Source organism: Nannospalax galili, unplaced genomic scaffold (assembly GCF_000622305.1).
Source record: "Nannospalax galili isolate Female #2095 unplaced genomic scaffold, S.galili_v1.0 scaffold187, whole genome shotgun sequence".
Classification (NCBI taxonomy): Eukaryota; Metazoa; Chordata; class Mammalia; order Rodentia; family Spalacidae; genus Nannospalax; species Nannospalax galili.
In genome coordinates, this window is record NW_008357584.1 from 2,842,023 (window position 1) to 2,864,268 (window position 22,246).

At 38.9% G+C, this 22,246-nt stretch overlaps 1 protein-coding gene across 7 annotated transcripts in view; it reads right to left on the reverse strand.

The window, feature by feature from the left end:
• Window positions 1-22,246, reverse strand: part of Dync1i1 (dynein cytoplasmic 1 intermediate chain 1) — a 320,675-nt gene that overhangs the window by 265,428 nt on the left and 33,001 nt on the right. For 3 of the 7 annotated variants that reach the window (XM_008855223.1, XM_008855221.2, XM_008855220.3), the window contains exons 2-4: window positions 13,878-13,994; window positions 5,993-6,107; window positions 3,016-3,157 (exon numbers count right to left, since the gene is read on the reverse strand). In XM_008855223.1, the coding sequence (XP_008853445.1) occupies window positions 3,016-3,157; window positions 5,993-6,107; window positions 13,878-13,985 (365 nt within the window). In that variant the 5' untranslated portion in view covers window positions 13,986-13,994. The remainder of the gene's footprint in view (window positions 1-3,015; window positions 3,158-5,992; window positions 6,108-13,877; window positions 13,995-22,246) is intronic. The other 4 variants (XM_008855222.1, XM_008855226.1, XM_008855227.1 and 1 more) reach the window with 2 other exon arrangements.

A 22,246-nucleotide genomic window follows, 5' to 3' on the forward strand; every position in this document is an offset into this window, starting at 1 on the left:
TAAAAAAATATTTATTATTTTAATTTTATGTGTATGAGTGTATTGCCTGCATGTATGTGAGTGCACCGGTGTCGTGCAATGCCGCGGAGGTCAGAAGAGGGCTTCGGATTCCCCTGGAACTGGATTAAGGATGGTTCATAGCCACCATGTGGGTGCTGGGAATTGAACCCCGGCCTCTGCAAGAGCAGCCAGTGTTCTTGGCCGCTGAGCCATCATCTCTCCAGCCCCAACAAGAGGCGTCAAGTATGCCAATTTTCTTTTGACTCCAGAGAAATTTTATTTTGACTCTAGAGAAATTTTTAGTTTGAATTTTAAGTTCTGGCAAATGAATAAGAAAATTTACGTGTACCTTCAGGTAAGAACAGATGTATTAATTGGATACCTAAATCATCTTTGGAAAGATTTCATATTCTAAGCAAATAGACAATTTATGTGCACAAGGTTGTATTATTAGTGCTTTTCCTAGTCTGAAGTTTTATAAAGTATTAAAGGCAATAGCAACTGTTTTCAAAGATGTTGCATCTATATAAAAAAAACATTTGCAGTGGAATTGTAAAGATCACACTATGCCAGGTGTGGTGGTACACACCTTTAATCCCAGCTCTTGGGAGGCAGGGGCAGGCAGATCACTGTGAAATTGAGGCCAGCCTGGTCCACATAGTGACTTCCAGGGAGGATGGGACTATGGAGACCCTGTCAAAAAATCCCCAAATCAACAACAAAACCCCCTAAAATCTAAAATATGATATTCTTCTACATTGTAACTATCATATCTATTTTATTAAAGCAAGAACAGAAATTTATATGGAATTCTTCTAAATTCAAAATAAGGGCGGGTTTTCCTAAGCTGTTCCTAGTTCATCTTCTGCAACACACTCCATGCTCAGTTTTTTTTCTGAAAATCATTATTTTTTCACTGCCAATTTTCTTACATTCTTATAAAACCTACCCTTAGAAAGGATTTACTCACTGGCTTCTAGTTACCTCCTCCTGTCAGAACTTTCCTAAAAGAAGTGAAACTCACTGCAATTTGAATGGGGTGGGAATGAACTGACCCCACTTCTAAAGCTACTCACTAAGTTAAAAAAACAATCATTAAAATGGTGAGAAAAATGAAGAGTGATGTCTTCTGTCCCCAGAGTAGTAACAGCATAGGTCAGTCTTCTCTAGAAAGTTTCAAAAGGCCCATCAACTGTGAAGTCAGTCAGAGAATTGAATGCTGCTGACTGTATACTTGAAGCTGAGCTGTATGGCACATTAGCATCTTTGTACAGAAATGGTCAAATGTATTACCAAGAGGCCAGTGGAGCCCCTAAGGAATGTGATCATATTGAATAAATGTTAGATCTTATACAACTATGCTGTTATTACTATTCTCCCTCAAAGACCTTTTGAAGTGTTCAAAGCAAAAGATGACAGATGATGTATGCTGCCCCAAATCACAAAGGCGACTCACTAAAGTAAACCAGTTTTGTATCCATGAAAGCCTCTACTTCCATTTTTCTAAACTTGGAAGCAGACCCCACTGTTTGCGGAGGCCTTACCAAACCAAAATACTCATGTCTGCAGCACACCAACAGGCAGGTGTGGGAGAGATAATTCTAGTCTTATAATTTCAGTTCCAAAAGAAAAAAAAAGGCTACAGCTTGAGGCAGTGCTGGAAGATCCTCACATTCACAGGGTACTTTCAGTTGTGTGTGTGTGTGTGTGTGTGTGTGTGTGTGTGTGTGTTGTTGTTGTTGTTGTTGTTGTTCTGAGACAGTCTCACTGTGTAGCGCAAACTGGCTTGAAGTCACAATCCTCCTGTCTCAGCATCCTAAGTGCTCAGACTACAAAAGTATATCTTTCTGCTCTGCAAGTTCTGCCAACCAAATTGCCTAGATCTCTATGGAAACTGTACTTTCAGAAGAAAATACATATGATATGGATTACATGGAAAAATTGAAATGCAAAATCTTGGATTTTTTTCCCAATAATGCATATGGTAATAGGACAGATACTCAGGTAGGCAAAGATTTAAAAGGTCCATAGATAACCAAAAGGCTGATTTGTCCTAAAAGCACAATGTTGAAGATAGCTGTTTCTTTTATTTGCAACTTGATTCAAGTATTTTATGATTTTTCAAAATTAAGAATCAAACCTAGAGATCACAAATTGCCAGCATTCTAGGCCACAGGTTCACATCTGTTTTTAATGAAAGTCATTAATATTTAATGCTTAGGAGATGATTGCAAAAATATGAATTTCTAATTTCTGGGGATGAACTAACTGGGAGATGTGGAAAACTGGGTCCACGTTGTCACATGAGTTCAATCACCTTAAGCTAGGAGGAAGACTATCTGTCTTTTAAACAAAGGAATGCTTGCAAACCAGGTGCTCCAAGCCTCTACCCCACACTCATTTATATCGCCTTCCTGTGGGCACCTGTGTGTGGATCCTAGAGAAGACAATTAACATCTGAACTACTGTGACTTCCAGATATCTTTTCAGTGGTCAAATTAGAGTATCCCTGAATCTTCTCTCAGAGATTATACACTCTATGAGTATAGAATAACTGACTCTCTAAACAGCAGTGGTCAACTCAGATTAATAATCATAACAATAACAACATTTTGGAGACTGAGTTCTCAAATTAGTCTGCTCTGTTAAACAAATGAACCACATGCTTGAGAAATTAAAAGCAGGGTTAGAAACCCAAACCAAAGTTGAACAATGAAAAGATATATATATATATTCAATGTATCTTTGGACTTCCCATGCTTCTTTTAAGCCTAATCTAATGGGTATGTTTATGTTTGTTGAGCAAGATTTATGATCCTCAATGACCTGAATCGAGGAAGGGGCAGTATTATCTCTAGTGTTCAAAATCACTACTATGCCACTAAAAATCTCCAGTCAGCACGGATTCCACACAGTGAATATAGAAGCAGGTGCATGCACATTTAATGGGGGCGTAACAGAGTTCTCCTGTATGACTGACATCCCACCAGGACCTTTCAAAGGGAAAATTCTTACCTTGTTAATGGCCCCAGATCTCCCGAGTCTTGGCTTCCAGCTTCACTGGGAGTGCTCACTGATTTCGAAGAGGGAGACATAGGGGTTGGGACTAAATAATGAAAATAACAGGTATCCCATGTTAAAAAATGCAGCGGCTGCACTGGAGAAGAGCAGTGTCAGACAAATCAAAACCAACGGGCCCAAATCAAAGTGGTTGTATGGCCAGGAGAGATTGAGATGGGATAAGGAAAAAAAAGAAGGAAAGAAAAGGAAGAAAGTCAAGTGAATTTTTCATATTTTGGAAATTAAAGTCTGAAATGAATTTAGGCAGAATTAACTGAGGGATTCTGAGGCCATGTCCACCTAACGAAGTAAAATGGAGAACCAAAATGATTATCCAGATAGTTTGAGGCCACATCTCTCTGACAGGAACTATCCAGATCATTTTAATTCTTCACTTTATTTTGTTAGTATAGAAGTGACCTATTTAAAAAATGGGGTGTCGATAAAACTTTAAATATTGTAAAATAGATGATCTTGAGTAATTTTAAATGACCAAGAGGAATGAAAAATCTTTGTACATTTCTATTCAGAGGGAACTGTATGGCTCATGGCATGTAAACTACTTTGCCATAAGACTAAGTGACAGAGAGGAAGGGTAAATGTTGAACCTGGTAATTTAAAAATCTCTTTCAAAACAAAGGAAAATGCCAGGCTGCTTTATTTTTACATTTAATTAATGGTTGCATCCCATCCTGCTTTCTACTTCATTTGGGAGTTGTTTTTCTCTGTCTCTGGCAGCCCTGGTAGAGGCTGACACACTCCCAGACGTAAACTGCCATTTGGAAGGCAGGAGAGACAAGTTCAAAGATCCAGGTCAGTGTGAGCTGGAAATCTGAGCAAGGATAATAAGGGAAAAAAACAAAGCAAAACAAAGGAAACGCAAATGGATTTTTCTACTCTAACCTTCAGATCCAAGCCAAGTGTCCTTCAACCAGAAGCTGCAACAAATAGCCAAGATGGCCCCAGGCCAGCCGATTCGGGGGTTCTTCATATCACACATGCCAAGGAAGCCATGTGCAGAAAGAAACCACAGTACAAGTGCAGATTTCCATTTGGTTTCAATCATGTGCAATTTCTTTTTATTTATTTAATAGAGCAAAGGGCTTAACTGTTTTGTCCAAATCCTGTACCACAATGGCAGAGCTGTCAAGAAGCTGGCATTTTCACGTGGCTCCTCAATTAATCTCCAAGTTGCCCTCCTTGTTAAGACAGAGCGTTAAGTTGGAGAGATGGATGAAAAATAGAAATGGGGTCCATCCTTGGCTGGACCCACTCAAAAGGATTCAGGGACAGCTGAGAACCTGGTTATGGATAATGGATACTTAAGTGCTTTGTTTTTAAAATTTAATCACCAGCTTTATGTAGGGTAAGGGATAATCAGACACACCATCGTTGTGTTTAACCAGTGTTGTTGCAGCAACCACATTTCAAAGACTATTTTGAATCACAAATATAATTGATCACAAGATGTCTAATTTACATCAATTGTCACCTAAGTACCAAAAAATTGCCAACTTCTCAAAGAAGATTCATCAGTCAAATACCCCATAGGTTAGATCTTAGATAATATGAAGAAGTTAAACAAAGTAATCTACTCTTACAGGAGCTTAATATATCATTAGACATAGAATTTTACCTATGAAAAAATTGAGATGGAATAAAAATGCTTTTTAGTAGTATTTCAGTTTCATGTTTAGGTACTAAATTATATCTAGTACACTTAATTTGTAGTCAGATATATTCTCTCTCTCTCTCTCTCTCTCTCTCACTGTCTCTCCCCCTCTTTTTTTTTCTCTCTCTCCTTCTCTTGACAGGGCAGGGTCTCCCTAGTCCCAGACCACCTGGAACTTACTATGTGGAGCTGGCTAGCCCTAGCCTTGATCTCATGTCTGCCTTGGCTTCCCAAAGGCTGGGATTAAAGGCATGTGTCACCATGCCCAATGTTATCTTTTTTCATAATTTTATTGGTAGGAATAATCATTTTTACATGGATTTTTTTCTTAATTTAAGTTGTCATAGGAATTAATAAAATTTTATTTTAATGTAGAAGCAAAAAATGGAATTAAAAGATGAATCTTTTAAAACAGATCTGATATTGTATTTATTTCTATGTATTATTTAAAAGATTTGTTTTTAGTATAATGGATATTGTGTAGTTTTACAGACACCCGTGGATTCTTCTTACATGTATGGAAAATAAAGAAAATTTTAAAAAGATAAAAAAACTGAACACATGAAGGATACATAGGTAAGTGGCAGAATGAACACATGCACAGCTCCTTCTAACACCGATAAAACAGCCTATTCAATACTCAGACCTCAGTGATAAAAGGGCTCATGAACAATCAACCTGAAATGAATGAATTGGAGGAGGGGTGTTGCTGTGAAAGTGCCAATTACTGAAATCAAGATAACGTTCAAGCCAAATAAATTTAAATGTGTTAAGTGGCTAGTAATCTGCCACTATTTTAAGGTTTCCTACAAATTTCCCACTGGTCTAGTTTCATCGTGGAATAACTCTGCCTGTATGGTCAAGGAATTTATATCCATATTCACAGTATTTACATAGGCAAGGAGACGTCGAGATTCAGCGATAGAAATGGAGAACAATTTAATGCTTAAAAGGTTCAAGATTCCTTGTATTTCCCGAGTGGCAACACACTTAGCAAGTCTAAAATAATCTGCTGGTACTACAATAGAAAATTTTGACCATCCAGTCAGTCACCATCAGCACCTACAATGATTGTACAAGCATTATTCCCATCTCCTTCCAGCCCCTCACTTCCAAAAAATACATGCAACTGTAACCCTAAGAATTTCTGTAAAATAAAAGGCAACAATAAAGCTAAGGACTGAAAAGAATAATAACACTGGACATGGTATATCCTCCACAAGTCCTGGTGAAGGAATCGTTAAGGCAAGCATGAAGTACCTAGAGGGGGCTCCGGCGATATGCCAATGCTTTGCAGCAAAGCCTCCGTCTCTCGTCGTTTGCGATCCAGATCTGAATCATCTTGAACAGGTTCTTTCTTCTGCTGCATATCTGCCTAAAAGAGTAGATGTAAGCGAGGAACGTTAATAACACGAAACCCCAACTAGATATAATCACCAGGATCCACATGATGATGGGAAAGAACTGACTGCCACAAGCTGTCCTCTAACCTTCACCATGCCCCTACTACAAAGTAATTTGTTTTTTAAGGAAACCATCAAGGCAAAGTAATTCTGATTTGAGCAATGAATATTTTTTTGTTGTTTGTTTGAGACAGGGTTTTCCTGCAGCTCCAGTTGACCTGGAACTCACTATGTAGAACAGGCTAGCCTTGATCTCACAGGGATTCACCTGCCTCTGCCTCCCAAGTGCTGGGATTAAAGGTGTGCACTACCATACCTGTTCCGATGAAATATTTTAATATAATATTTTATTAACTCTTTAAGAATTTCATACAGTGCATTTTGATCCTATTCACCTCACACTCCTCCCAGATCCAACCCTACTTCCCTACCACCCCATTTTACCTCCCCCAACTTTGTGTCCTCTTTTTCATTTTAAAAAACTCATTGGGTAAAATTCAAAAGTAAATCTTATCCTCCTTCTTAGCCTCTCTTTCTTTCTGGGACATTGGTTCTTGGTGAGCATGTGTTTGTATTACTCATTCTCCCTGTTAGGATTCTAGAAATAGGAGTTTCTATAATCTGGATGAGAAGTAAGGTTATCTATAGAAATCTGTGTCTCACAGCCTGATTCTAGGTTAACTGCATATTTGCACATGGCTCTGGGTTCGGCACTTCTGTTATTATTCACCTTGGCCTTAAAACGCACTTGCATTTTTGAAGTCTATCTGTCATTAGGGAGAAAACTGTCATTTTGGAGCTAAAGAGAGCTAAAGAGACTCCTAGAAGATGCCAGCCCTCTTCCTGATTCCGAAAGGGTAGTTTCAGCTCTGTGAAGACTTTAAAGTGCATGTTGTTTTTCAATCATAATATTTAGACAACTGAAGCAGGTTCCAAAGTTTATGTGTACAACAGGCAAAGACAGCTGTGGGAAAGGATGCTGTGGTGTGAGGGTCTCTGTCTGCACTCATTTGTCCTAAAGCTGGAAAGGAGAAGGATCATGGCAAGAAAAGGGAACTTCTACAGCAGCTATGGACACACAGGTGCGAATAGCATGCCAACATGCAGTAGTTTGCTGTTACAGAGAAGAGTTTAGCAATAACTGAACCGTCACCTTTACTGAGAGCAACATGATCATTCTGTTTGCCACAGTATGTTCATACCTGCATCAGTTCCTAGGGTGTGATAGATGATAAAAAGACACTTGATGAATGAATTACTGTGTGCCTTTGGCAAATGTTACTTTATATTCATAGTACCATAGACCTATACATCATTTAGGCCAATTTCCATCAACCATAACCCGTTCAGGAACCTCTTTTACCTTTTAACACCACTACTGTTAGAGCAAGATGTTCAGACATTAGAAAGCAAGAGCTCACAACAGAGACATTTATTTCAGCAAAAATTTCTTGAAGAAAGACAGTATCCATAGAAATGAGAAGTACGAATATAGCCTTTATACAGTAAATGAAAAAGATCTGCCTAATTTTTCTTTTTGAATGAACTTGGACATATTGGACAAAATTTTCTGTCGTATATATCCTGTGGAGAGGGACAAGGTCTGGTTATGAGCTTGAGCTTTATTCTAATTTTAAATGTTAAGCATTCAGGAATAGAGACTAGTGGCCAAATTACATACATGTCAACAACCAATACCTCTGAATCCATCATCAAAATTTGACTTCCACAATATAAGGTATGCCTATGCAACTCACTGTCTTTTTTGTCTTTTTAAAAATTATTTTCTATACTTTTTTTGGGAGGGGAGGACATGGCATGGCATATGTGTAGATGTCAGAAAACAGCTTGCAGGAGTCTGTTCTCTCCTTCCATCCAGGTGAGTTCCAGGGACTCGGGTTGTCAGGTTTGGTGGCAAGAACCCTTACTCATTGAACCATCTCACTGGCCTCCAATTTTTTATTATTTATTTCTTATTAAGGTGTGTGTATCTGTGTGTATGGTATGTGTGTGAGTGAGGATACCCTAGTGTCACAGAACATGTATGGAGGGCAGAGGAAAACTTTCAGGAGTTTGGTCTCTCTAGCTTATTGAGGCATGCTCTCTCTTGTTTCTGTCATGCTGTGTACTGCAGGTGTTATCACATCTGGCTTTTATAAGTGGGTTCCACAGATTGAACTCAAGTTGTCAGGCTTGCATGAATTATCTTACCAAGGCTATTTTTGCCCTTTGTAATTCTTAAGGAACAAATAAACATAGTGGCACATATTGATAAAGATAAGTGTCCATCTAGACATTACAGAAGGTTAGAAAAGCTATCAACACTCAAAGCTAACCATGAGAAATGTAGAATTGGATAACAGGAGCTTCCTGGAAACAAGGAGAGTTACCACTTAGCACCTTAGCATGTTAAACAACATAAGATCTTATCTCATCCAAGACAATGATGCCAGCATCCTAGTGATGAACCTTCTGATTTTCCCCAAGTAAATTCTACAGAATTCTGGCATGTTTTAATGACTCGCCACAGACTGATTTGGTAATATTAGTAATTAAAAATCCATGAGGTGCCTTTTCCAGCAAGTGGTATTTTGTTTTCGTAGCATAATCATAGCTGAGACCTAGAGAAGATAATCAAAGAAGGAAAACTTGCCAGCTGAGAACTGACAATCACTTATCGAAGATAGTTCAACATTTATTAGAGGAATAAATAAGAACAGGGCTGGAAACCTGAACCATCCCAGCGCCCAGCAATTCATCATAAGGCCAGGGCATGCTGAAACTTCAGGGTGGCCCCCAATAAGTTCACCTCACCACACCTAAGCAAACTTTTTATGAAATTGGACCTGTGTCTTAAATGGTGGCCACTATATTTATTTTAAAGTCAGATTTCAACCATAATACCACAGCCAAGGGCGTGGGGGAACTGACATCCAAAGGAGCAGCGAGTGGTAATTTTACACATGCACACAATTTTCTGGGTTGCCTGGAGATCATCTACCTGGGTGGTCTCAATTCTCTCTGCTTTCTGGAGTCATGGACAAGAAGTCACCAGATTTAACATCAAAAAGTATTTTATTTTTTTATTCTAAATCTATTTCTTTTAAAATATAATTCTAAAGAAAGTTCACACACACAAAAAAATCAAACGTAAAATCTTAGGGTCATTTCTAACTCTTTACAAAGAGCACAAAAATTAGAACATCTTAAAGCCAGGAATCAATGACAGTGGCAGTTGACTGGAGTATTACATAAACTTAGGGACAGATTCTAAAGAAACCTGCAAGAGGCAGCTCCAGATTCTTGGAAATAATGTCTAGAATCAATACCTCCAGTGCCTGCCCTAAGGAATGTTTATTTATTCACTCTATTCTTTTATTGGACATCTATGTGATAAAACTCATGCTAGATATTGATGCAGTGACTTTAAAATAAAATTCAAAGTAAAAGAAAAACCAATCTCTAGTCCTACTCTTGAAAACTTCCAGTCTCTTGGGAGAGAAAGGCAAAGATACATGTCTGTCTGTGCTAAACAGTTGGATAAAGTCAAGAGCAGCATGCAGACCCAACTGTGAGACAGAAGAATCAGGAAGTAGTTTTATGAACTTGCTGTCAAGAAAGTGTGGTCCACAGAGGGATGTGCAATCACATCATCTGAATGCAAAATGCTCCAGTATCTCAGGTTTCTGAGTGCCAACATGATGCCAGAATACAGAATTCCATATCATGAAATTTTGTTTCATGATCAAAATTATTTAAAGTATTACATAAAATAGCTGTAGCCTCTGTCTATAAAGTGTTTAGGAAACATACATGAATTTCATGTGTAATTAGCCCATTCTCAACACATGTCCAACTTGTATACCTACAAACATTACAAATATGAAAAACAAAATTCAAAACTGGAAACATTTTTGGTCTCAAGTCTTTCCCTGTAGGTGAATCTGGCTGGAATGTGAATTTTGGAGAGAAAAGAAGCGGGGAAGAAAAGAGAGTCCTGCTATACTTATCCAAACCATGATGATCCTTGTCAGTTGAGGGGAAAGAATGACCCCAAGTTTCTGAGTTATACACAGGACCTGGGTTGGAACACAGGATCCTTCTTAAGATTAGAGATCAAAATGGGCTACTCATAATGTGCTGATCTTATGTGTTCATTTGAAAAAGAGATGAAAATAGAATACCTGTATATTTCTTCCAGATATAAAATACTATAACCTCTGGGCTGGAGAGACGATTCAGCAGTTAAGAGTGCCCAATGCTCTTTCAGAGAACTCGGGTTTGGTTCCCAGAACCCATGTTGGATGACTCACAACCACCTGTAAGTCCAGCTCCAGGAGAATCCCACACCTCTTGTATCAGTGGGCACCGGCACTCACATGCACATACTTCTACCCTACCCACAGAACTAAAAGCAATAAATCATTCAAAAATGTTATACCATCATGAGGGACCTTGGATTATAAAATTCTATCCTGACCAACATATACATCCATCTTATAAGGCCCCTTCATCTATGCTGGTCACTGGTCTCAGAAGCGCAATAACTATTTCTCAGTCTTTAATCCCAGTCCTCGGGAAGCAGAGGTAGGCAGATCTCACAGAGATGGAGGCAAGCCTGACCTACATGAGTTCCAGGCCAGCTGTGGCTACAGGGAGACCCTGTCTCAAATAAACAAAACAAAACAAAAATCTTACAGTGATGGTTGATCTTGTTTGTCAAATTGATATTGATGCAGCTTCTTAGAATTACCACCTATGAGCATGTCTGTTAACAGTGTGTCCAGAGAAGGAAAATGCATGCCGAATGTAAGTGGCCCCATCCCACAGGCCGGGTTCCAAGCTGAGTAAAATGAAAAGGCATGTGGGACACAGGATTCATCTCTCTCTTCTTCCTGGATGTGGACATAATGGGACCAGCTGCACCACACTCCTGCTACCAGAGATACCACAGCTCTCACTGCTGTGTCTTCCCCACCAAGGGCTACATCCTCTCTAATTCTGAGCCCGAATAAATCCTTAAGTTGCTTTTTTCAGGCATTTGGTCACAGAAATGAGAAAAGGAACTAAAATAGTATCAACCCATTTCTCTGTGCTGTTCATTGCTCTTCAGTATCTTCTTGAATATTTACAAAACTCTGTGAGGAAGACACTCTTTTACTTTACAGAAGAGGAGACAGGCTCACAGAGACCTTCATTAAAGGCCATTCTGTGAAGGAGATGGTCAAGTTTCTGAGTCATAAACAATGAAAAGTCCCTGGGAATAACCACCAGGCTAGTATCTTCTGTCTGATGGCACTGGGTTTTCAGAATAAACAGAAGAGCTCAAAAAAGATGCTTAAACAGGGGCCAGTAAAATGGCTCAGTGGGTAAATGTGTTTCAACACCAAGCTTGTTGACCTTGAGTTCAATTGCTGGGACTCACATGATAGAAGTAAAGAAATGACCCTGGTAAGTTGTTCTTGGACTTCTACAAGAGCACTATACCACATGCTTGCACATACACAATATTAAATAAATAATAAAAGAACTTAAAAAGAGATGCTTAAGCAACATGATGAAAACAGCTTCTTGAGGGATGATGAACTGTGCAGAAAGGAAATTTAAAGCCAAGAGAGATCTTAAATATGATGTCTCCAGTACATCCCAATGCTGAGCCCTGACTTAGATCTTCTGAATAGAAATTGAGGATGGGAGTGTAGGACTTCAAATTGCCATGTGACAATGGATCAGTCACAGGCTTGAACCACTCTGTCAGTTAAGAAATGAGCATAAGGCCTTCTGTGACTTGAGTTCCAGAGCAGTGTAGAGGCCAAGAAACACCTAGAGTTCCAGGTGTTCATTATCAGCCCATCCTTGGGCTCCTAGGGCTCTGCTGTGCAGTATGCCTCTACTAGACAAAAATACTTGGTACATTGGCAAGAACAGTAGCTAGCCTCAGTCTGTCTGGTTGGCCTGCAATTTCCCAAAATGTATAAAATGGAAAAGATGAAACAGACAGCATAATTTGAGGCAGATTTCCCATATCACATCATATTTCATAGTAATTCTGTGAAATTCAAGTTGAATATTAGAATGTCAGCTTAAAAGAAAACTGATCATTAATAACAGATAACAGGTGCTTTAAAACTATAGTAACTGATGACATTTTAAGGAAAGGAAACATAATCACATAATGTTTTTTTTCTGGTTTTCCATAGAAATGAATAGCTCTTCCTTGTCAGTTCTCACCTCTCCTTCACCCCTAACCTGCATACATAACAGCAAAGATCTCCAAGGGAAAACTATTATGTAGAATAAACAACAAGGACAAACAAACTATTATGTCAATCAAAGTGTAAGGCATGGGGAAAGGGGAGATGCCAGAAGGCTACAACGCAGCTGCAATTATATCTTACTTTGTTGGAAAATAATAGTTATAAATTTACTTTCCTATCCTTGTAGGATGAAACATCAGTTATTTAGATCACAAGGCATCAAAATACATTTTCTTGAAAAAAAATCCAGAAAATCAGTGTGTGGGAAAGCAAGCACTATTTATGCAAGTATACCATAACACAGTTTTCTTCCTAGAAGACTATTCAAAAATAACTTTGGCATTTGTTCTTATTTTTATTTTTTGTATATGGTACGGATTTTTTCTACATTTTCACAACAAACTGGAGAATTAAAAACAATGAGTCTTTCTGCGAGGAACAATATATTCTGAAATGAAATGGAGATCTTTTTTAAAGGTTAAAGACTCACTCAATTTTATGTCTTACAAGGCTTATACTGAGTTCAATATTATACATCTGTATTAATTCAACTGTGAACCTAGAAACTTACAACCACGTGTGAAAGAGATGTATTCTTGCTCTGGAGTGTGTCACTGAATATGTTAAAGCTGTAATGAAATGCTTCTTCTAATCATGTAGTTATTAAAAATTAAAAAAAAAGTTACTTCTTAGTAGAAGAAAACATGATAGGACAGGGAGCCAGCTTTTGCATTTGGCATCAAGAGTCTTGAACTCTGGGTCTATCCGGAGATAAGCTGCCTTACCTCTGGGTTCTTGCTGTTTGGTTGACATAAAGAGGGGCAACAAGAGAAGGTCTCTAAAAACTCCTGCTGCTGTGACACCTAAGATTATGTTCTACTCTGCCCCACCTTTCTTCCTACCTGCTTCCTACTTACCCCAGCCCAGGATTCTTATTTACCATGGAAAAATATATGCTGTCTAGAAATCAATGAAAATCTATTGACACTGATTCCTGTTTTTCTTCTAAAATGTTTTTATTGGTAATATTTGCAAATAGATAAACAGAAAAGAGTTTTTTTTTTTTTCTTAAAGCTAACACAAATACTAATTATATCCTAGGTCCTGGGACGTGCTATAAAATATTCTCTCAGTCTTTACAACCCTACAAAATAAACAGATCACTGCTCCCAGAACAAGGACAGGCCCCAGAAGATTAAGGAATTGTCAACAGTTAAAGAGATCACAGACTACATTCAGAGTTGCATTCAAGTCTGGGCTTAGCCTGGGCTTAGGACCTTTGGACCAAGTGCTGACTTCACTCAGGTGAAGCCTAGCAGCACTTGCCAGGTGAAAATGACCTTATACTTCAGAGTGCATTAGTAGTTACACATTTTATTCAAATTTCATAAAAGAGTTTTCCAACGGGGTCCTGACTATCCATGTGACAAGTGTCTCTGACTCAAATGCTCCTTTTACCCCACAGTCCCCGACACCCAATCTTACCTCTTTCTTCTTCCGCTCCTCCTCCTTCCTTCTCTTCTCCTCTCTTATTTGTGCTAAGCGCTGTTTTTTGCGCTCAAGCTCAGCTTTTAGGTCACTTTTATCAGACATGTTTGTTTCCTTGGAGAAGGGGAGAGAGAGAGAGAGAGAGAGAGAGAGAGAGAGAGAGAGAGAGAGAGATATAAGTAATCTTTTTGTATTATCATTGCAAAAATTGTTCAAAAGGAAGTGCAGTTTGAAAATGTGACTTTTGGATAATAATAGGTTGTATTATTTAGTCTATGTTGAGGAATCAGAGAAAGAAATTAGATTTGGTCTAACGCTACATGATTCTTTTCCTATTATGCTTCCGTAAGTGACTAGAAAAATACAGTGTTATCATCTGGTTTGAAAAAGAATAGCAGCTCACTTGAGTAAGCAACACACTTTCTATACACATTTCTTCATAAATAAACAAAAGGAGAGAGTAAGGATCCAAAAAGGATCATCATGATGACTGAGTTTAGATGCTAATGGAGCAATTCATCTCCACACTGCACAAAGAAAATAGGTTGTCACCAACCCTTAGAGAGGTGCCTTGCTCAGATTTCTATGGACTGGATAAACTGTTCCCCACTGAGCTTGAGCTCATGGAGATTTCCCTTTGCCTAACATTGGATGCATCAGAAGACAGCTGCCCAAGACCCAACATGTTAATTTTTTTCTATAAACTCCTACTGAGCTGTCACACTTAATTTCATCTCCCATACAACTATATAATAAATATATATTTCATCTCCAACAATATAATATATAGTTTCACATTTCTATAAAACTTTCATTTGCATACTAAATGAATATTCCTTATTTTGGCATTTACCTTTTTCCAAAGTAAAGGGTGTTTATGCACACAGGAAATAAGAGTGGTGAGTTTGTGGGAAAAAGTATCCAAATGAGGTTTAATTTTAATGTTCGCTGTAACAACAATGCTTATGATAATAGGGTCAGGAGTATTTTCAAACAAAACAAAATTGGAAAAGACTCTTCAGTTACCAATGATTGTACACTTGCCTCTTACATACTGGAAACAAACAAGGTGGGAGTCCTGAGAAATAAAGAGAAATAAAGAATTCCCTCCAACCAGCATTTCTGAAGTAAAGAAAGTAAAAACCAGTGACTATAAGTGTCATTTATATTTGCCTACAGAATACTTGCATGTAATTGTCATAAATGTACAATATGTTCCTTAGAGTGAAGGCCAAATAAGTACTAAAGAATGTAAAACAATGAAAAATCCTCAGATTTATTGTTCTTGTCATTCAAAGGCAGCCATAAACTGTAGTCACTGTAACACATACTTTCAGACAGACACACAGTTAAGAAGTGTGCTGTGTTCCTTCTGTAAATATTTCTGCTCTCGGTGGGATGGCAAAGACTTGGGATACAGCAATCCTGACCAGCATAACCAATCACTGCCTTTCTTGACCATACCTACCTTTACTGTTCAATAGACATTTGCTGTGTATTTAATCTGTGCTGGCCATAGGAAAAAGTACAGGGCCACAGAGATAAGCAGAACCAGACTCTTCCCTTCATGGAATGCTTCATTAGACTTTGTGAACACATGGCATGTCTGGAATATTCTCTGGGATACTAGTTTTTTGATTACAGAGTGTTGGGCCCTTTGCAGCCATCATTATACTTAATCTACAACCCAAGTAGACTGGTTAAGCCAATGCCTCTTCCACAGTTAAATACAGGAAGCTCAGCAAGACTTGAAGCTGCACAGGCATCACATGGCAGAATCTAAATCCAAACTTGCAAGTACTGTGGTCCACTACAAACACCCAAGTACTGAGGTTCAAGCTCAGAAAGAGTGCACGCCAAAAGGATAACCAAGATCTAGGGGAATAGGCCAAGGTGAACACAGTGCAGTCAGTAGAATTTGAACTGAATCCTGTACTAGGTCAGGAACTCACAAATGAAGGGAAGATTGGATGTGCAACGATATGTGGAGAGGAGCAGCCAGGAGGCTGGCTAGAAGAGATGTGATGAATCCAAATGAAGAAATAGAAAACTTTAGTTAAAGAATGTGTGTGTAGAGGCAACTGGCAAACCTGAAAGAAAGGGAAAAGTAAGTTCTATTTGATATAATGAGAAAAGGGCAATCACAGAGGATTTCCGAAAAGGAAAGAGACAAATGAAAATGAAAGTGAAATTTCCTTAAAATCATTCTTGTCCCTGCCTGCATGACAAATAGAGGCAGAAACTAGAAATGAGGCAAGGTACAGGGAGGCTGATGAGAGCATCTTGTTCAAACAACTGCACCTTCATGGAGAAGAAAAGTGGAATCTTTAGACATGAAGGGAAAAGAGGAAGACTCTGAAACAGTGCAACGTTGAGAGAGCCAAGAATATAGCACAGATATTGGAAAGAGAAGGAAATATCTAAAAACCCTTTGGGCATGCCGCCATTTGGTGTCAATGGGACTTTGGGGCAGAGGCACAGCCACACATCTATAGATGCAGCAAAATGGTGCCCAGTGACTGGAACTCTGGAATAAAGCTTGATATCCCCCACCTACAAAGGGCAGACAATCTGAGCCACCAACTCATAACTCATAATCAGGTAAATAGCATGAGATGGCTGTAAGAAGAGCCAGCCTAAGGGAGATTGCTCCAACTGACAGCTGCGGGCGTGATGAAACATGGACCCTAGCATTCAGGTTTTCTGATTATTTCTCTTTCCTTCTTTTTTTTTTAAAAGAAGTAACAGAATTGATAAAAGCCCAGTTTATCTACAAAATATTGGTAGCTAATAATATTTAACAGCAATATGTGAAATGTCTGGCAGAAAAAAAATCAACATTACTCACAAAAGATAACTGATGTGTTGCATATGCCCTTAGCCAATGGGGACCAGTTTATTGTAACTGATGCAGTTGAGATTTTTCTGTGGTCAAAAGTACAATATATAATCAAGAAAATCATGTTTAAGTAATGGCTGTATTGTTATAAGTTGAGAGGAGTCAGGAGAAACTCCTAGAAAATTCTCTTTTTCTTCTCCTTTCTCCAACTATTATCTATGTTTTCTCAGTCAAAATTCCCTGGGACCACTTCAGTTACATATTATGGTTATAGAAAGCAAACCATACTCTAAGAATATCTTATATTGGTTGTGATTTTATTTATTAAATTTCTTCTTTGACAATTTCATATACACATATAATGTATTTTGATTCCTGTCACCTTCCCATCCGCTCCCAGCTCTCTCTCACCTCTACCAATCCTTCCTCTTTCCTATAAATCTCTTTCTCAAATCCATGCATTTTTTTTTTTTTGTTTTGTGACCCACCAACTTTAACCAGGGTCATCTATATGGCCAAGGCTTTGGCACTCTCCACTGGAGCCTGGTGGATTCACTATTGGTTACACAATTGAAGACAATGACTGTCCCTCCCCCAGAATTCATCAGGGAGAGATGGGGCCCCACTAGCCCATTCCCAATCCATGACTGACTGTTGACAGGTCCAGTCTCATGCAGGCCCAGTGAAGGCCATTACATCTGCACACTTCAATCACAAGAGGAATTAAAGTGTCTCCTCAGCCCATTTCTGCAAAGTACAAAGCATAAACAGGCAAAGCAGTGAAAGGCAGACAGATAAATATATCTGACGATGCTAATTATTAGCTTTAGAATTCTCAGCCATAGAACTAATACTTTTAAGATAAACAGCAAAAACACTGAAGAAACTTAAAAAGAAAGAACATTAAGTAGATGTGTTTGGAAGGCTCATTTCTTTTTAAATGTACTAGAGTTACACTGTGGAAGGACATGGTTCTAGAAAGCTTATTCATTTATTGACTTTTGGATCTATTCCAAACTAGACACTTAGCATCAACTCCCAGGGGAATAAGCAATCGCAAGACAATGACTCATAAAGGGTTTGGAAAACGGTTTGGAGAATGAATGGGCCTTCACACATAGTGCAATGGCTTACAAGGTGGCATTAAATGCAGTGTCAGCACTAGCTTCCACACGCTTTCTCAGGGGCCTTGCCAACCCTACCCACTGAATCTTCCCCATGCATCAAACAAAGCGATTGAGGGTAAGGGAGGCACAAAGCATGAGGGATGTGAGTCAAATAGTCCCATGGCTAATGCAGGTCATGGCAAAGACAATTCTAATGCTCTCAGTCTGAAAACCAGAGTCTGAACCACCCACTGCTAACTTGCTCACTTCACACACATGGAAAGCTGGGCTTTTTCATTTACAGTTCACAAATGGTCAGGGAGACAAATCAAAGGCAGCTCTGAGGACAGGGCTTCTTCTGTCTAATCACGGCACATTTTCCTGTGCATCACTCAATTCATGGCTTGCCCCATCTGAGCTTAGGGCAAAGTGCATTTATCTGAGTCTCATCTAATCCCATCCCCTTCAGGACAACTTGAGGCACATTCTGCTGCTGCTCATCATCCCCCATTGCAGAATTCTATAATCTGACACCTGACCTATATCCATTGCCAAATTTACCCTCACATTTTCCTCAACCCCCTACATCTGAGCTCTCATCTCCAAACCCTCCAGCTCTAGTCAAGGAATACAAGCCAAGCCCATCTCTCCTCTTTTTTTTTGCTTCGTCCACCAAATACCCACTCCAAAATAGGTTACCCAAAGTTCAAATCAGTGGCTTCATTTGGTCTGGATTCCAAAGACTAATCTTCAACCCACCTGACATTTTAAAGATTCCAGCTCTCTGCCCCTGATTCTTTTGTTCCCTGGTCCATCCATTAGCCCTGCCTAGTATTGTCGCTATCATTCAGTGCCACTCACTGTCTTGAAGGCCTCAGTTCTAGTCATTTTGGCTTCAGCTGGTCTATGGTCACAGCAAACTGCCATCTTTTCGGTCGCAATAAATGAATTAATGTAAGTAAAGAGCTTTGAGTGGTGCCTGGCAGGAGTCAAACACCCACACAACATTGGTTCTCTTCTACACCTTCCTCACCACCTTCTTCATTCTCTTCATTTCTATTATTATCATTTATTAACAGTATTAATTTACTCTGTCAGTCCTTCCCCTCATCATTATTTTCACTCTAATTCATCACTTAGAGCTCCCAACAATCACTTAGAAAGTGTTTCTGCGAGAATTACATTATAGCTATAGTACATTACTGATCAGAAGCCCTAGAGCCAGGAAAACCAATCCATGTACCTGAGTCAGAAGGAATAGAGCAACCTATCTACCTACAAAGCAAAGTGAAGACACAGGGAAAGAGAGGTGTGATTCAAAGAAAAAGCTTAAAATAGTAAATGTAGTAATTTAATTTAGTATAATAGAATTCTTCTCAATTTCGTGGTGAACACAGGAATTACATACAAGCTGGACACCCTGCTCTATCCTATCCAGTTGCTCCTAAGGAGAGTGAGAGGAGGGAATTAGGAAATAAGGGTGTGAAAGAGCAAAGGGAAGCCTGAGGAGGGAGGGAGGAACGCACAGTCAAGCTCAGGTCTCACGGCACCTTCCACCTTCCCTGGCATCATCTTCTCATTTCTTATGTCCATCCACATTCACAGAGAAAGGACACTCCTTATTTGTCTGGATTCAAAGAGTGAGACTTATTCTGTTTGTGTGCATTTTTGTGCATGTCCTCACGGCTTAGTCCATTTTAGAACCAAGTGTCTACAGGAGAAGCCACCGGGTTAGCTTTGTTTACACAGCTGCTGCCTAACAGCACCTCCCAAGGCTGAGCTTTTGAACAATATAGATTTCTATTTCCTTTGGTTGTCTACGTTGGCAGTGGCTTGAGATTCCATTTCTAATGCTGGCATACACAAGTATATTTTTAAGCTTAAAGTCAGAATCCTACAAGGTTTAAGTCATTACCCGGCTATTGCCAAACTTATTGAAAAAATACACAGAAATAAGTTCTCTTTTCCTGCCTGAAAACTGTTGCTTTCATCAGCTCTTCACTGTCAGCTATTGAACTTTTCATTTGTGACCAGGTATGCATAAGAAATCTGATAACTCATAGGCTCATTTCACTTGCTGGTTTCTCGTAAAACATAGCTTCTTCTACATGGATGAGAAGCTAAAAGCTGATACAGGCGATTAACCCATTTTACAGCTACATCTCATAGTCAAAAAATATACATGCCTCAGATGGGAGTACGCTGGCAAAAGATGTGTGAGGGGTATCTGCTATCTTTCTTTTTCCATGTAGTATTGTGGGGTGGAACTCAGGATTGTGCATGCTAGGCAAGGGCTCTATCACAAAGCTAAATCCAGAGCCCTATTTTCCAAGTTAAATGTGTGCATGCACATGCACACATGTGCACGTGGAGGCCAGAGGATAACCTTTGCTCTCGTTCATTAGGCAACACTCACCTTTTTTTCAGAGACAGGTCCTATCACATGCCTGGAATTTACCAAGTAAGCTAGGCTGACTAACCAAGGAGCCCTAGGGATCTGCTTGTCTCCATCTGTTGAATGTTAGGATTACAAGCGACACCATGCCCAGTGGTGGTGCATGCCTTCAATCCCAGCACTCAGGAGGCAGAGGCAGGCAGATCTCTGTGAGTTCAAGGCCAGCCTGGTCTACGTAGTGAGTTCCAGGACAGCTGGGGCTACAGGTAGACCCTGTCTCAAAATGACCAAAAAAAATTATATATTTTATTTTTATTTTATGTGTATGAGTATATTGCCTATCTGTATGTAGGTGTAAGTGAAAAGTCTCTGGGGGTCAGAAGAAGGTGTTGGATTCTCTGGAGTTATGGACAGTTGTTAGCTTTCACGTGGGTGCTAGAAATCGAACCCAGTCCTCTGCAAAAACAGCCAGTGCTCTTAACTGCTGAGCCATCTATCTATCCCAGGTTTTTATGACTTTAAAAATGTGGGTTCAGGGGATACAACTCAGGTACTCATGCTTATAAGATGGCATGAGCCATCTCCCTAGCCTCTTATTTTCTAAATTTTTACAGCCGTCAGTAAATAATAAAAACACTTGTTAAAAATCTGTCTCATAGTATAACAGTGTCCAAGTCTATTTATACTGTACAGGAAGAAGAGTTCTCAAACATTTTGGTCTCCATACCTATTTATAGTCTTCTCTACACTCCTAGAATTGTCAAGGACCTAAAAAAGTTTTTGTTTATGTGGGTCATACTTATTAACATGAATCATATTAATGATTAAAGCTAATAAAATTTAAATATATTTAATAATTAATTTGAGAACAGACATCTTAACATAACATTTTTTATTTAAAAAATATCTTTCAAGACAAAAATGGTAAGAAGTATGTAACTTTTACATTTTCACATATCTTTTTAATATCTGGCTTAATGGAGTCAGATGGAGTCTCATGGCTGCTTCTGTGCTCAGTCAGTTGTGATTTGCTACTCTAGCTGAAATATATGAAGGAAATCTGGCTTTACACAGATACATAGTCTGAAAAATGATTTAAATAGCCTCTGCAGGTAATTGTGAATTTTCTTTTGTTTAATATCCAGAGCCAACAAATAGCAGTCCCTTTTTGGTTCAATTGCAATGTGCATAAAAAATTATACCAATTGCCAGGTGTAGTGGTGCATGCCTTTAATCCCAGCATGGAAGAGGCAGAGGCAGGCAGATTTCTGTGAGTTCAAGGCCAGCCTGGTCTACATAGTGAGTTCCAGGCCAGCTGGGTCTACAGGGAGACCCTATCACAAAAGACCAAAAAAAAATCATGCCAATTAAAAAACTTTTTATATATTGAACTTTTGTTATCTTAAAAATCCATTGGTATATGCCGGGTGTGGTGGTGCATGCCTTTAATCCCAGCACTTGGGAGGCAGAGGCAGGAGGATCTTTGTGAGTTCTAGGCCAGCCTGGTCTACATAGTGAGTTCCAGGACAGCTGGGGCTACAAGGAGATCACATTTCAAAAAGACAAAAAAAAAAAAAAAATCCACTGGTATATCTTGCAGTTTGGATGACTTTTTTATTTATGTATAATGTTATACAATGGTTATTTGGGGAAAAGCAAATCATTGTAAAATATTGAATTATGTAACCCTTCCAACTGTGTACACATTTCATCATACAATATCCAAAAATCAAATTGAGACACATTACTACCAATGTCTTCAGAAAAGTCACCAACTGTTGTAAAATTCTCAAGTTCATGGTGGTGGCAGATAAAAGCTCCTTGTATGTTTTGCGTTGAAACTCATTTTTATCACTAGCAAAAACTATTGTCAGCTTTGTTCTTGTTATGATAATCTCATGTACTGATTTTTGAGAAAAATATCTACCAAATACCAAAGCTCAATGTCAGTAGCACTAGGGATGGAACCCAAGGTCCTACATTCCATGTGTGCATATTGCCTATGCTAGGCAAGAGCCATACCACT